Below are 16427 nucleotides of genomic sequence, written 5' to 3'. Positions count from 1 at the left end.
ATAATTTTTTAAATTTTGTTTAAAAAATATTGAAATGAGATGTGTACGTATGAATTTATAAATTATTTCATAAAAAATAATTATTTAAATTATAAATTCACGAATGAAATTGAATTATATGATAATTAGTATTTTACTTATTAAATTAGGTTTAAATCGACTATATATATATTTATTTATTGTTACGAAACAATTTGAACTCAATCTCATAATAAATTCCATTTTAAAAGTTTTCTAAAAATCAATGAAATTTAAAAATAAATAAATAAATAAAACATTTTGAATTGAATCTTTTAATTTTTAAAATTTAGTTTTAAAATAATAATAATAATAATAAAAGAATGAAAATTATAATTGAAATAAAATTGATTGGATGATGAACTCAAGTTGTGGAGGCTTACCTAACCCTTTAAAAAATTGGATGTAAATGGTTAGTAGTTTGAGTGGACACACATAGATAAGCATATCTATATATATATATGTATATATATAGATATATAGATATATAGTTATATATATATATATATATATATTTATAACTATGTATATCAACTCACAATCTTATTCTTCTCCCACTCACTCATCATTGTTTTACGATTATATATTATTAATCAAAATAATAATAGATAGTTACTGTCTATACTAACAAGATGTATATTTTATTTCGGTGACACTGATTTTATGCTGAGTGATCGTATAATAATTTTCTTAGAGAACATGTCAGACATGTTGATTTGTGGGTATTATTCAGTCTTGGGAGTAGTTCTAGTCAGGTAGGTTATTGTGACACCCGAGTAAAAATAATTGTACATAAATGAACCGAGACCATATCTGAATGAGAGAGATTCTGACAATAGGATAGCTGAGAAATACTTAAAGAATTGAAAGAAATGTGTACTTCATTTTCGGTGGCTCAATCTTAAGAACTTTATGATTCAGGATGCTTTACTACCTCTTAGGAATTTTATAGAGATACTAAAAGAACTTGTGTCGGTCTGTGGGGATGGAATTCACTCTTAGAAGAAAGGAGTAAGTAAAGTGACCATATCGTAGGAGGAGTAGGAGAATACCGAGCTCATCATGTGTCGAATTTAGATTTTGAATCATAATTTGAATTTTGGGTACGGGACATTACAATTACATGATCATATTCCATAGAATATAAGAAAATGTCGAGGACATCAGATATCAAATTTAATTTTCAAACTGTAATTTGAATCATCAACATCTACAACATAGGAATAAAAGTAGTTGGTAGATCAATATTGAAGATCAAATAATTAATTTTTAAAAAATTAAATAAAAGTAACTTGAGCACATCATTTTTTATTTATTATTATTTATATAGGTGCCACGTCATTTTTTCATATATATTATAATTGATAATAAAAAGATGTTGTATTTTTTTTTTTTTTTTTTAATTTTTAAAACTTAGGGGTGAGGTGGGTTAGACTTTAATGAATTATAAAAATAAAAATAAAAATAAAAAATAAAATAAAATAAAAGCTACAATCAATTTGTCGTATAAGAATAATTTAGTCTCTTTTTTCTTTTTACTATTATTTTTTAAAAAAAAAATACTTAATTAATTATTTGTAATTAACATTAGATTTTTCGTTTAATTTTAACTTTTTTTTTTCCTTAATATTATATCATAAATTACGAGCAAGATTCGAACATATAATTCATCTTTTTTTTAATTATTTAAAAAAAACACATTTATCCACGATGTATACTACATTAATAACTAAAATTTGATAAACCTCTCAAACACTAAACATTTATAAGTCACAACACATCAATGATATCAGTTGGCAAATATTAAATATTTTTAATTTTCATAATAATATTAAAAATATGAGACGGTTGTAACTCTATTTTTTGATTAGTTGAGTTAACCTAATGAAAAGATGTCAACTCGGGAAACGATTCAAATTTTCGAGTTTTAAAAAATTTAACCTAACTTAATCTGAAGAGAAAAAAAAAACATTCAACTTAACTCAACATTTATAGTTTCATTTAGATAATCTGTATTGACCGTGTTATCATGTCATTAAATACGTTTTGACAATGAAGTAATAACTTTTTGTATTGACTCTGTTGTAATGTCATTAAAATACGTTTGAAAATAGAAAGATAACTTTTTTTTTTTCTTTTTAATTCTGGTAGTGGATAATACTTACCAACTAACTCTTATTGTCGTCTTTATATTATACATAGAATTTTTTACATTTGAAAAATAAGTTTTAATTCTTGTTTTACATTTGAACAATAATTATATATTTTTAAGTATTTGTTTATGTTAAATATATATTTTTTAGTTAAATGTATTTCTATAACATTTCTTTTAAAAGGCTAAAATAGAATTTTATGTCAAATTTATGGGACAAAAATTAAGATTCAAATAAATTAAAAGTCATTATGTGAGGTCCCACGTCGGTTAGAGAGGAGAACGAAATATTCTTTACAATGAAACGTTTCAAAAACTTTAAGGGGAAGCACGAAAGTAAAAACCTAAAGAGGAAACAAACTTTCTTTTGCGTTTTAGTAACTTTGAGGGGAAGCCTAACCGTGAAAACCCAAATATGACAATATTTACTAGCAGTGAAATTAGATAGTTACAAATGGTATAGAGCCAAACACCAAGCGGTGTGCCAGCGAGGACGCTAAGTCCTAAAGGGGATGGATATCGGACGGTGTGCCAGTAAGGACATTGAATCCCAATACGGGGTGGATTGAACGAGTGTCAACAACAGGAGTGAATTGTGAGATCTCACATCGATTGCAAAGTAGAACGAATGCTAACAAAGACGCTGGACTTCAAAGGAAGGTGAATTGTGAGATCCAACATGGATCAAATTATTCTTTGATTCTTAAACTTTTGAAATTATACCTTACGAGTCTTCATCATTCAAAAAATTTCTCGGAAGAAGTTAAATTTTAATAGTCGTTTATATTTTTAACTATGTAAAAGTTCATAGACTAAATAAATACAAATAGATTCCATTCGAGTTCTATGAAAAGAGCAAAAAGAACAAATGGGGGACAGAGAAGCTATATGTGAGAAAACTGGATCACACAGAGACGCCAAAACAAAACACATCAGAACGACTCTTCTTCTTCTCATTCGTTTGACTTCCTATATTAAGACCCTTTAACTGTAAAACAGTGTCATTTCTCTGCTATACATACGACAATAAACCACTGCACTTATTACCATATCAATAAGCCCTCTCTCTCTCTCTCCCTCCTCCCTTTCTCTCTCTACTGTGCTTTTTCTTCTTCTTCTTCTTCTTCCTCCTTCAATGAATCTTCCAATATCAGAGCCATCCCCTTCTGAAACTTCAACAATCATCTCTGCTTCAGAGTCTTCTCCATCATGTCCAAAGGGGGATCCAACAACTGACCAAATTAACCTCAATTCCCACCTGGGTTTGGATCTCACCCTTTCTAACAACGATTCCGATCATGGGTCGAACCCAGAACTCAATCTAATCCACAGTTTCGATGCGAATTTGGCAACAGAACCCACAGATGGGGAAACAGAGCCGAGGGTTTTCTCTTGTAACTATTGCCAGAGGAAATTTTACAGTTCTCAAGCTCTTGGGGGTCACCAAAATGCCCACAAGCGAGAGAGAACTTTGGCAAAGAGGACTCAACGGATCGGGACGGGTTCTAACTTCGGGCTTCCTCATCGGTATTCGAGTTTAGCTTCGCTTCCTCTTCATGGGTCGTTAAGTAGGTCGCTTGGAATTCAAGCTCATTCCATGGTTCATAAGCCTTCTCTTCATGTTTCGGCAATTGGGTCAGCTGGAATCTATGGTCATAGTGAGTGGTCAAGGAAGCCGCTCGATCAACACCCGGCGATTGGCCGGCTGATGCAGGGAAATTCCCATGTCGGAAGTTTCAGAGGCATTTCGTCAGACACCGGAGCTGCAAGGTTCGAGGGTGTGGGGAAATTGTCTCCGGCGGCGGTCACAGAGGCTCCGCCGCCGCACGGAGGGTTCTGGTGGGGCAGTGGCGGTGGGGGCGGTGGTTTTAATCATCTGAAGATGAAGCCTAAACAAGATGAACTCTTAAAGCTTGACTTGTCCCTAAAGCTCTAATCAGAAAGGGAACTTTCTTCAATTTTTTCCATCAACTTCTTTTTCCATTTTTTTAAAATTTGATGCTTTGTTCTAAGATGGGAATTGATTTAGATCCTTCTTGTTTTTTTCTTTTTTTTTTCATTTCCTGTTTCCAATACTTGAGAAGATTGTCTCTGTAAATAATCCATTTTGGCAACAGAAGAAGAACACAAAAGTAAACCTGTCGAAAGGGTAATCCTTAAAAGAAAATTCCCATTCATTACATGGAAGGAAAAAAAAAACCCAATGTATCTGTTGAAATTACATTGGAATTTGAGAAAGTAATACACTTTCTCTCTCAATCTTTTTCATTCTCTCTCTAGAAAACAAAAAAGTAGTGATAGATAGAGATGCAAGTTTCCACTAGTAAAAGTGGCTAAACTTTCAAGTGTAGGCGTAGAGGAAGATTTCTTATTCATGTTTTTATGACCCTTTATAATTAAGATTGATACCACACGCATACACTGAGAAATATGGGCGACTAATCAATACTGTGCCTATATTATTTATTGATTTCCAAATTCTATGGAAGCATAAAAGTATTAACCATTTAATTTGGACAAGAGTTTCAATCCAACTTGGACTTTTGATCTAATTCGGAGAATAATGAAACTAATCGAAAGATTAAAAAAGAATCTAGAAACGAACAGAGAATTGGAGTTGTACCTCAAGCAAGAAAGACATGAGATTTTTGTTAAAATCCTCTTCGAAGCCAACCGCTAGCCAATATTGTTCTCTTTGGGCTTTCCTCTCTGAACTTCTCCTCAAGAATTTTAAACGCATCGGTTAGGTAAAGGTTTCCACACTCTTATAAGGAATGTTTCATTCCCCTCTCCAACCGAAGTGAGATCTGACAATCCACCCCCCTTGGGGGCCAGCGTCCTCACTAACACACCACTCGATGACTGGATTTGATACCATTTGTAATAGTGCAAGTCCACTTCTACCCGATATTGTCTCTTTGGGCTTTCCCTTCTAAACTTCCTCTCAAGGTTTTTAAATGTGTATGCTAGATAGAGGTTTCCACACAATTATAAGGAATGTTTCATTCCCCTCTCCAACCGATGTGGAATCTCACACCTTGCCATCATATATATCATGAAAAATAGTATAGATAATAAAAAGAACAAGATCCTTAAAAAAAATATGATAAAAAAAGATTGAAATAAATAAACTTCACAGACAAACATGGAGCTATGTCATGATTCAAGATCCAACATTATATTTTAGGCTTCTTGTCAATCAAATTGTGTGTGTGAGAAAGAGAGAGAGAAGATTCAGGAAGGCCCCAATATGAAATTGTTGGATAAAAGGGTCCTAAATTCAAAGACTAAAGAGTATGATGGTGTGGTCCATGAAATGAGCACAAATTTGGATGGTTGTAGTTTTCATTTAATGAGACCACCATACAGAGGTAGATATAGATATACAAAACCTTGTGAAAAAGTAATGAAGGTACATAATGACCTTTCCTCCTCCCTCCTCCCCCTCAGCTATTCCATCACCATCATCATTTTTCCCACATTATTAAATTGTGGGTAAATCTTCATTGTCTTGATTTCTAACCTAAAGGATCTCCTAATAAGGCCAAACCAGTGGTGGGGTTCATATCCCAAACAAATCATGTTCATCTTAATCATATATCTAACTCATGATCATTAGTCATAATAATGGAGCTAATTTCTTCTAGTATCAAGATGTAAAAGTAACAGAAATCCTGCTATTAAGACAATTTGATGACTAAAAAATCTCCTACTTTATCATACATACCACACAACCTTTCTGAAAAGGACTGAGCAAACTTTGGGTTTTGGCCATCTGTTGCTTTGTTACTTCATCAGTTGGGATGTCCATTATTTGGGTTAGACTGCCCATTCTGCAACATTGAAGAATCATAGCCTTTGATTATGCACCTCAACTAAAGCCACAAGTAGTAATTTATCAGAGGTTGAGTAATGAATCAAGTTTCATCAAATCGAGTAATATGTTAAATATTTACTGAGAAACAAATTGAAACAGTGATTGGGTGCTCGAAGGAAACATGACTAAACACCATACAATAATTCTTCAGATACACAGCAAAAGAAGCCAGAGAATGCACCAAAAAAATTGTGGAGCTATGATCACATAGCATCAGGTGAAGTTTAAACCAATCAGTGTCTTTCTCTCAGGATAACTAGTCATCATTAAAGGTCCCCTCCAATACATTTAATTAGACTACTTTACTTTATGAAAAAGGAGGTATATAACATGGATAAAGCATCCTTTCTTAAATATCCAACCTTCAAAATATCAAGTTAATGCTCTAATGTGTCAGAGGATCGAATCCAAAAATAAACCACTTCTCTGGTCCAACAAATCGTTTGTATATCATCAATTTATTGTACAGAGTTGAATTCAAGCTACATCTGAAAGTAAGGAGACCTGGGGCAAGGTAGGGTTAGATTTGTTCTGACCTTTGGGTCTGCAATACTGCATGATGATGAGCAGGAAGACAACCACTAAGCTGCCCACTTGATGACAATGACTTGTCATCTAGTTCAATCCCATTCCACTGCCTACTAGTTCAATCCCATTCCACCGCCTACTGTATACTTCTGATGGAAAAGGGGAAAAAGAAGAAGTTATTCAAATGAAACCACTACAACGTATTTACTTCAAAATAGTATCTTTTGAATGAATTTGCATGTTTTTTAACAACTAGTAGATAAATTGAGATATTTTTACAGTTTTTTTCATATATCCAACCATGAAAAATTGTCAACCACACTGTAGCAGCCTCGATAGACGAAGAGAGTAAAAATTCTCTGTATCTAAGTACATTTCCATGACACAAACAGAAATTGATTGCTAATCAGGTCATTAATTTTCGTAACAAAATGGGCATCAATCCTTTGCCTATTAACCATTTACATTGGTGATGATCAAACCCACCGCATCAAGAAATATAGTTATTAAACAAAACCTGGAACCATTGGATTCTTGGCAACATGGTTCACTTATTTTCTCTAGCTTCACCAAAAAGTAAAAGTACCATGCGCAGGATATTGCAGTAATATTAAGAGACGTCTTCCTCAACTCTTGGAATCTGGAGAAGATGCTCCACCTTGGTTTTGATGCTTACTATCTTCTCCTGTTGTAGATGCACGACTTTTGGGCAAAACTGGAGCCGGTACTATCTTTTGTCCACCAAGATGGTCATCCATAGACTTGCTAGGATCAATATTTGCCCCATGTTTGGTTTTATCAACGCCTTGAGCCTTTTCAGAGTTCTTTGTGACAATACCACTCCCTGATTGTTTTCTGGATTCAACAGCAATTTCTTTTATAGTCTCCTCAAGTTTATAAAGTCTTGTTTTTACCTCTTGAAGCTCCTGGTTCTTATCATGAATTTCTTCACGTTCTTCTAACTTTATTTGTTTAGCTGTCTCTTCTTCTTTCTTCTTTTTCAGCTCCAGGTCCTGATATGGTGACTTTGGTTAAGAAAACCATTGAATAACTGAAAATCACAGAAAAACATTGTTAAGGGACCGACTCAAAGAACCAAAGGAAAACTTGAGTATCCAAATTCCCATGGATAACATTGTTATCTTTCTTTGCCAAATATTTAAAAAAGTATATGGATATATATATATATATATATATACAGTTATTTTCTTGCAGTTTTATACAGAAACAGATTCCTCATGACCACTTTACAAACAATAGATTACTTAACGAGAAGCCAGGACGATAACCTCCATATTCTCCCATTCATTTACTAGGTCTAGCAAATGCTGTTCACAGATGTTGTTGTTACATTTTCTGACCCCAAATCATCCTTGAAAACACTAGGTACTGTAACTTTAATTTCTTGGACAATTACTAGTTATCATAAGTCATAATTTATCAGAGTCTTAAAAGGTTAAACTCCTCAATTAAAGTTTATGTAGACAAACATGAACATATAGACTACTCATCTTGATCTAGGAGACAAAATGATGATGCAGTCATTTCATCTCTTACATTGATATCTACTTAAAACAAAAAAAAAAAAAAATGATATGACCTATTTCTAGGTTGGTTAACATCTATAAGTTCGAATGTTCAAAATTTTCAAGTAATATTTCATTTAATCTTCTAACTTCTTCCTTCTTCTCTAATTATTGAACACGCTTTAACTCTATCCTTTCTCAACAGATGATTATATATTTTTTCTGTTAAAAGAAAGAGTTCTATGCTTGCCATTTTATACAGAAAGAGGTTCCTCATGACCCTTCTGCAAACGATAGAGTATCTAGAAGCCAGAGGATGATACTTGATTATTAAAGGTTAGTTCTAATAACCTTTCGAGTATTTTCAATAGAAGTTAAAAACAATACGCAATGAACTAATACAAGTGTATAAGATCGACAAAAATATAAAGCAACAAATAAGGCTTTCCAGCTTACCACATTCTCAAATTTATTCACCAGGTGTGTCAAATGTTGATCCCATTGAAATTGTTACAATTACTGACCAAACAGTATGGAAACCACAAGTTTAATTTTGAGACGGCTACTAGTTATCATAATTCATAATCTAACACCGAATCTCAAAAGGTTGAACTTCTAAAATAAAGTATATGATGCCAAACATGAAAATATAGGCTACTAATCTTGATTTAAGAGACAGGATGATGATGCAGTCATTTCAACTCTTACATTCATATCTAATTAAAGAATTACTAATCATGAAAACTTAAAGGATTGTTTCAAAGCCATATTTTGAAAACCATCATCTATCTTTAAAAATAAATAATAATTTTCTGAGTAGGAGAACTTATTCGGTAAGATGGCTTTTCAACAGTTAAGTAAAACAGAGCATAGAACCATTTTTTTCTAACTTCATGTGTTTCTTTACTGTTTTTGTAAGTTACAATTTATATATGAACTTTACCATGCTACTCGTGTAAACTTATATAAATATATTCCATTTTCACATTCATATAGATAAATATAAATAATAAAAAAGATCCAACAGTTTTTTATCTTAATTCAGAAACAACTGGGGAAAAAAAAAAAAGACAGTCTTTTTCTTTTCCGGCGCGAAGTTAGAAAATGAGTTTTGGGAACAAATTTCAGAAGAATGTACCTAAAACAGTCTCTTAAACTGAAATTATGGTAATTTAGCGATAAATTCTATGGTAATCTAAATTTTACAAAATCAAATATTTCTACAACACGCTAATACTTGACACAATGACCTCTTGAAACTTCACGTTGCATAAAGGTACACAGTTTTTTCTGCAGGGCTGGATGAGGGGGATCAAAGAGGCTGACTAAGCTACGTGTTTAATTGACTGATTACTTTTCTATAAAAACCAAACTTCCCTTGAGAAGAAGAAAATGAAGGAATGTGAACAGCCTACAAGAAGGCAAGCCAACTGCCCAATAAAACGAACCTAAACAAAAACTTGTACAACAGGTAGGAAAATGGGTTCCAACTATTAAGACTCTGGAACTATTATAACAACGACAATAATTATGATCCTCAATGTAATGTTTTGCATCAATAACTACATATATTTGTGTGTGTGTGTGTGTGTGTGAACACCAAGTTAACAACTGTGAACTACATATTGTGCAGAGAGACGACAATAATTATGATCCTCAATGTAATGTTTTGCATCCATAACTACAAATATATATTTATGTGTGTGTGTGTGTGTGAGCACCAAGTTAACAACTGTGAACTACATATTGTGCAGAGCGCTACATAAGTGTTTTATGTCAAATAATTTTAAGTTTGGTAATGCAATGATGAACCATATTGAGAAAACTATCGTAGTTACCTAAATGTGTCCTCTAAACATGATAATCTTAGAATACAGGGAAAATAAACCAGAAAATGGAAGACAGAGCAAACTAAGAAAAGAGTATCATGTGAAAACGTTAAATTATGAAATCAAGGAGCACAAATGTCTTCAGAAAATAATGACTAGAGAAAACATAAAGCAGTAAACACAGAACAACTTAGGAAACTTTAAAATAAGGCCCTGAAATTTAGTTACCGCTTCCATCTTCCTCATTTCATAACGAGCATACTGGGCCACCAGATAAACAGCTGCTTCAGGAAATAAGTGCATTTAGGAAAATAATTAAGATACAACTAATGTCTCTAGCCGAACATAGAATTAATAGAGAGAGAGACAGTTAAAGGTACCGACCCAAAGACGGCATGCAAACAAAGAAGAGCTGAACCAGATGGAAATCAATCCTGAGCGTGAAAGAAAGAAGTTAAGTAATCATCGTATCAAGAAGATAAAATCGGCAGACATACATGGATTTTGAACAAACTTTTAATCGTAAAAGGACAAATCACACGAATCTTATACTGATGGGTCATTTGATATAATTTTTATATAATTAAGCTTTGAAAACAAACAATATGATGCATTACTATTGAAGATTCAAATTTCACTACACCGTTGAAATATACACTATCATACAACGAAACCCGCTTGATTCAATCACATACTACAGACATGAACACAACGTGCTCGATAAAATGCCCCAAAGAACTTGAAGAACCAAAAGCCACTCGAAAATTAGAATTGATCAAACAGTCATGTAAGACGAAGATAGAGAACAGAAAATGATACCCAAATTCCTTTTTCTTGGGAGGTTCAGTGAAGAGGATTTTGGAGGCGGTCATGAAGTCCAAGTTATCCAGCTGCTTGTACGCCTCCTTGTAGCTGCTGAAATCCGACTCCACCTTGTTGATCCCATTGATCTCGCCGTTGTTGCTGTTCTTGTTGGTCCCAATGCGAGATTTGGAGCAAAATGGACTGGTCTGGAATTGCTTCAATCGCTTTGAAAATCGGCTAAAACTGGCTCTGGCGCGAAACATTGCCCTCGATCGATGCCTGTGAGGGAAAGAACAACGAATATACAGGTCAGAGGTAACTAATTCTGATGGGCCGACGAGTCTTCATTTACCAGGCCCATTAATGTGTCAATGTTTGGGCCTCCAGCCCATCGTTTTTAGATATTATATTTTAATTTTTTTTTTTATAATTTGATTTATAGTATATTTTATTTTATTCTCAATATTTAATTAATTTATATTTTCGTTATTGGTAAGTATTAGTTGCTAGCTTGTATCATATTTAAAGCTTATGAATATTAATGAGAACAAACCTTCGATTCCTATTTTATTTCTCATTCTTAACATATATGTATGTACACACAAAACGAAAACAAACAAAAAAAATAATAATAAATATTTTAGAATCAGTATCCCTTTTTCGATCTGCAAGGAAATCGTCTCTCTTCTACTGTGTTATTTGAACTATAGGTCGAGAGTTGAGTATTTTGTGAGGAAGAACACTTTTTATCGGCCCTTAGTGTCATCATCGTCACAGTCACCCCCAAGTGTTCGAAGAGTTTTTTCAACAAGACTAAGCTCGTGGTTGAACGATAATATAATGTACTTCATCAAAACAAAATTTTATTTTTGGTCTATAAAGTTTGACTTAAATTGAATTTGGGTCCTCGAATTTTTAAATTTTGATATTTTAGCTCTAATTCGGGTTAATCTTATTTATTTATTTATTTATTATTATTATTAATTTAATTTGACATGACTTAAATATATTAATTTTGTATTTTTTTAAGTTATTAACCAGACAAAAAAAAAACATTATTTACTATTATTTACCAATTTAAATACGAGATTATTCTAAAAATGTCGAATTTAAATTTTATGAAGTAAAAATATTAATTTCTTTTTTTCAAATTAAAAAAAAAACGTTATTTAAAGGCCATCAGTGACCAACCTAGAAGGCTAATCATTATATTCCCTCACTTTTTTATTTTCCATTAATTAAATACCTAATTTCAATCACCAATTCTAATTACAATCCATGTCCCACTTTATGATAACTTTTTACGTATTTATATTTATATATTGACAATTAAAAATTATATTTACTTTTAATTTAAAAAAAATATGTTGATTAATAAATTTATATTCAATTTTAAAAAAATTAATATATGATAAAAGGTTGAGAAAGAAAAAAGATCAAAATATATTTAATTCTTAAAAAAATAATAAAGAACAAACCATTTATTTTCTCATTATTATTATTGGTAATTAACTCATTTTTATTTAAATAACCTGTTAAACACAAGAATTTGATGTTGATAATTTAAAAGAAGATTTAAAATTTAAATTAACTAGTGAACAGTATCCTCACGTTACAAATATAAACTATTTTATGATGTTTTGTTCTCAGTAACATACTTTTGTTGAGATATGTAGCCTGATGCAATCTATATTTGGAAGATATTTCGTAAAGATATATATATATATATTTGAAAAATATTTTGTAGAGATTTGATAGAAATATATATGGCAAATATTTGGTAAAGACTTAATAAAGATATATTTGTTAGATTAGATTCGTTTAAATCTGTGAAAGCTAATTTTATAAATTGAAATCATTTATAAAGCCAATATTCCTTATTTTCTCGTTTGAGTGAAGTCATCAATACAGAACGTTTAGCCAATATTGCTCAGTGTATTTTCTCTATCCTGTTCCAGTGAAGTCATCAATACATAAGGTTTAGCCAATATTCCTCAGTGTATTTTCTCTATCCTGTTCCAGTGAAGTCATCAATACATAAGGTTTAGCTAATATTCATCCGTGTATTTTTTCTCTCCTATTCGAGCCAATATTTCTCCCTGCATTTTATCTCTTCTGTTCTTTACTTCTCTTCTTTCTCTCGTTGTATATGAAGTCATCATCAATATTCCTCAGTGTATTTTCTCTCTCCTGTTCTTGTATAGCCAATATTTCTCCCTCAGTGTATTTTCTCTCTCCTGTTCTTGTATAGCCAATATTTCTCCCTCAGTGTATTTTCTCTCTCCTGTTCTTGTATAGCCAATATTTCTCTCTCAGTGTATTTTCTCTCTCCTGTTCTTGTATAGCCAATATTTCTCTCTCAGTGTATTTTCTCTCTCCTGTTCTTGTATAGCCAATATTTCTCTCTCAGTGTATTTTCTCTCTCCTGTTCTTGTATAGCCAATATTTCTCTCTCAGTGTATTTTCTCTCCTGTTCAGAACAGCCAATATTTCTCTCTCAGTGTATTTTCTCTCTCCTGTTCTTGTATAGCAAATATTTCTCTCTCAGTGTATTTTCTCTCTCCTGTTCTTGTATAGCCAATATTTCTCTTTTGTATTTTATCTCTTCTGTGTGCTCATCTTGATTGTGTGCGTTGTTGAGCGATCCTAACAACTGGTATAAGAACTAACAACCAAAATGAAAGAAGATAGATTGTTCCTTAAGCCACTATAAATCTACCCATAGAATTTGGGTATTTTGGATAATTTAATTATTATTATTTTTTTAAAAAAGGATGAGTTTCTCGATTCCCAAGCCCGCTTTAAAAGATTCCCGATTCCCAATCCCGCTTTAAAAAACTATGAACTTTGTTAATAATCAAGAAAGTTATGATTACCCGTTAATTCTTTTTTCACTCTCAACACTTTTTTCCGCCCCTTTTTTGTTTATGTTTCCGATGTTAATTTTCTATTTGGTTCGAAGATATTTAGCAATGGAGTTGTTATTAATCGCAGTAAGCCATTGGGAGTGAGATCGAAATGTGGTGCAGAAGAATCTCCTGCAATGGCGACTCTGGATCGGTGCCAGTGTACCTCAATGTGTACGACCTGACGCACATTAATGGCTACGCATATTGGCTCGGCCTCGGAGTTTATCATTCTGGTGTACAAGGTTCGTTCTAATTCGAGCTTTTCAATTCTGCTTCGTCTAATTCATCGGTTTATCTGCTGGAATTGGCTGTTAGATCTGCATTTCTGATGCTTAATCTGCTGGAATCCACTTTTGATGAGTTCTGTTTCTGTTTGGTTAGTGTGAAAATGGGGGGAAATTGATTGAACCTTCTAGGTTTTTGCTTTCTGTATACTTGTTTATTGTTCTTGTAAGTCGGATTTTACTCCTGTGAAAACTTTCCCGATGTTTTCTGGACCTGCATTTTGATGGATTCTGTTTGGATGGTGAGATTATGATGGAAAATTAGACGAACTCCTAGGTTCTTACATTTAGTACTCTTGTTTGTTGTCTTAAAGAATAATTTGATCTGTTTGTGGCCTCCATTTTGGTGGATTCTGTTTGGATGGTGAGAAAATGACGGAAAATTAGACGAACTTCTTACATTTAGTACTCTTGTTTGTTGTCTTGAAGTATAATTTGATCTGTTTGTGACCTCCATTTTGACGGAATCTGTTTGGATGGTGAGAAAATGGAGGAAAATTGGATGAACATGGAGGATTTTACTTTTAGTTCACTTGTTGATTGTTCTTGAACTATAACTTACTTTTGGACAATCTTTCCTGGTGTTTTCTGGACCTTCATTGTTGTGTTTGGCTGCTGAGAAAATGAAGGAAAATTGAATGAAGTTTGGTCTAGGAAAATCTATTCTGCCATTTTTGATCTGAAACTGAGAAATCTATGGGATTCTGATGCAGTTCATGGAATTGAATTTGCATTTGGGGCTCATGAATATCCAAGTACAGGGATATTTGAAGGGGAACCAAAGCAATGTGATGGATTCAAGTTCAGAGAATCAATTTTGATTGGGAAAACAGATATGAGTGAAGCAGAAGTGAGGTCATTAATGGAGGAACTTGGTAAAGATTACAGAGGAAATGCTTATAATCTCATCACCAAAAATTGCAACCATTTTTGCAACCGTGTTTGCATCAAACTCACTGGAAATCCCATCCCAAATTGGGTCAATCGCCTTGCTAGAATTGGTAAATTTTGATCTAAATTTACTTCTCCTTTTCTAGTTCTTGCTGTTACTGTTTCTCTTTGAATGCTGATGATGAACTTGACTACTTTTGTAAAAAGAAAATTATTTTGATCCTTTTTTTCTTGAACTAGTTTACAAAAAGTTGCTTGAAATATTCTCTACTCATTTAAGTGGTAGGTATAGAGTTTCATAACAAATTTAAGTGGTAGGTGGCTTGATATCATTTAGTTTTTTTTTTTTTTTTTTTTTTTTTTTTTTTTTTTTTTTTTAGNTTTTGAAAATTTTGTTGGTTTGCTCAATGGTTTCCTGCGACCAAATTTCAAAAACAAGTTTACATTTTTTGGTATGAAAATTAAACCAAAATGATCGTAAATAGATTATGTGATAACCCATGTCATGTCAGTTGAAGAAGGGAACGCATTTCTTATAAGGGTGCAGAACCTCTCCCTAACAGATGCATTTTAAAACCTTGAGGGGAAGCCTAGGAGTAGAAGTTTAAAGAGGACCGTATCGGTTAGCGGTGGGCTTGGACCATTACAAATGGTATCAAAGCCAGACACCGGGCTGTGTGTCAACCCACATAGGTTGGAGAGGGGAACGAAACCTTTTTTATAATGGTGTGAAAACCTCTCCTTAACTGACGCGTTTTAAAACTTTGAGTGAAAGTTCAACAAAGACTAACACTTACTAGTGGTAGGTTGGGCTATTACAAATTCGAATCTTCTAATAAGTATGTGTCATGGATTGTGTTGAATGTTTGTGTTTGTGAAGAACTTCTGAGATGAGGGGTTTTGGATGCAGGGTGGATATGCAACTGTGTTTTACCAGCAACCTTAAACTCCACGAAATTTGGACAAAACAGAGCGCAAAAGAAGAGAGGTGAAGAAAAACAAGAAGAAGAAGAAGAAGAAGAGAAGAAGAAGGAATTGGCAAGAAGAATCCAAACAGCTGAAATTTCAGCTTCTAATTCTTCATCTTCATCTTCTTCATCTTCTTCAACTACTACTCTCCGCAGAGGAAGAAGCAGAACCAGACGTCCTCGTCTTCCAGCTTCACCATTGATACCCACTTAAAGTTCTTGAAGATTGTTATTTTACTAATTCCCCCTCTAAATTATATTTCTCTCTCTAAAAAAAAGGCATTCTTGGGGGGGTATATCAGTGATTATGTAAATTGTGTATTATTAGGCAAAGTGGGCTGTTTGTTCTCTCTCTGTAATGATTCCCATTTTCTTGGATTTTCTTGAGCTCCCATTGAAGTTCTTACAGGCTGGGTTTAATTTCCAGGTGAGATGTGGATTGGAATTCAAATTTTGATGAAATTGCTTAATGGGGCATATTCATTTTCTTAGTAGCAAATATGACCTCCGGAATGCTCTATAGAGTCGACATTTTTTTCCCATTTTGATCGTTACTTTGATATTTGTTCTGTATCGATCATCTTATAATTTTACGGAGATTAAAATACATATTTAGTATCTGAATTTTTAAATTTGTATCA

At 32.9% G+C, this 16427-nt stretch overlaps 3 protein-coding genes across 5 annotated transcripts; 2 read left to right on the top strand and 1 right to left on the bottom strand.

Moving 5' to 3' along the window:
- Positions 1-3108: 3108 nt before the first annotated feature.
- On the top strand, positions 3109-4438 carry LOC111791067 (zinc finger protein 1-like). Its single transcript, XM_023672256.1, has one exon. It carries the CDS (start codon positions 3306-3308, stop codon positions 4104-4106), a length of 801 nt encoding a protein of 266 aa, XP_023528024.1. The 5' UTR covers positions 3109-3305; the 3' UTR covers positions 4107-4438.
- A 1299-nt stretch (positions 4439-5737) lies between these two features.
- Positions 5738-11003, bottom strand: LOC111791465. Of its 2 annotated transcripts, none has more exons than XM_023672817.1 (5): positions 10750-11003; positions 10315-10364; positions 10159-10211; positions 6584-7588; positions 5738-6045 (listed from the first exon to the last, which is right to left on the bottom strand). In XM_023672817.1, exons 1-4 carry the CDS (start codon positions 10995-10997, stop codon positions 7202-7204), a joined length of 738 nt encoding a protein of 245 aa, XP_023528585.1. In that variant the 5' UTR covers positions 10998-11003; the 3' UTR covers positions 5738-6045; positions 6584-7201. The 2 variants fall into 2 exon arrangements, with proteins under 2 accessions (XP_023528585.1, XP_023528586.1); XM_023672818.1 differs by having other exon boundaries at positions 5738-6003.
- Positions 11004-13506: 2503 nt separating this feature from the next.
- Positions 13507-16277, top strand: LOC111791657 (deSI-like protein At4g17486). Of its 2 annotated transcripts, XM_023673087.1 has the most exons (4): positions 13516-13612; positions 13729-13885; positions 14641-14928; positions 15729-16277. In XM_023673087.1, exons 2-4 carry the CDS (start codon positions 13753-13755, stop codon positions 15998-16000), a joined length of 693 nt encoding a protein of 230 aa, XP_023528855.1. In that variant the 5' UTR covers positions 13516-13612; positions 13729-13752; the 3' UTR covers positions 16001-16277. The 2 variants fall into 2 exon arrangements, with proteins under 2 accessions (XP_023528854.1, XP_023528855.1); XM_023673086.1 differs by having other exon boundaries at positions 13507-13885.
- The last annotated feature ends 150 nt before the right edge of the window (positions 16278-16427 follow it).

This window comes from Cucurbita pepo, chromosome LG03, assembly GCF_002806865.2.
Source record: "Cucurbita pepo subsp. pepo cultivar mu-cu-16 chromosome LG03, ASM280686v2, whole genome shotgun sequence".
Lineage (NCBI taxonomy): Eukaryota > Viridiplantae > Streptophyta > Magnoliopsida > Cucurbitales > Cucurbitaceae > Cucurbita > Cucurbita pepo.
Note: the sequence above shows the minus strand (reverse complement) of the source record. Positions and strands in the feature narration are given on the sequence as shown.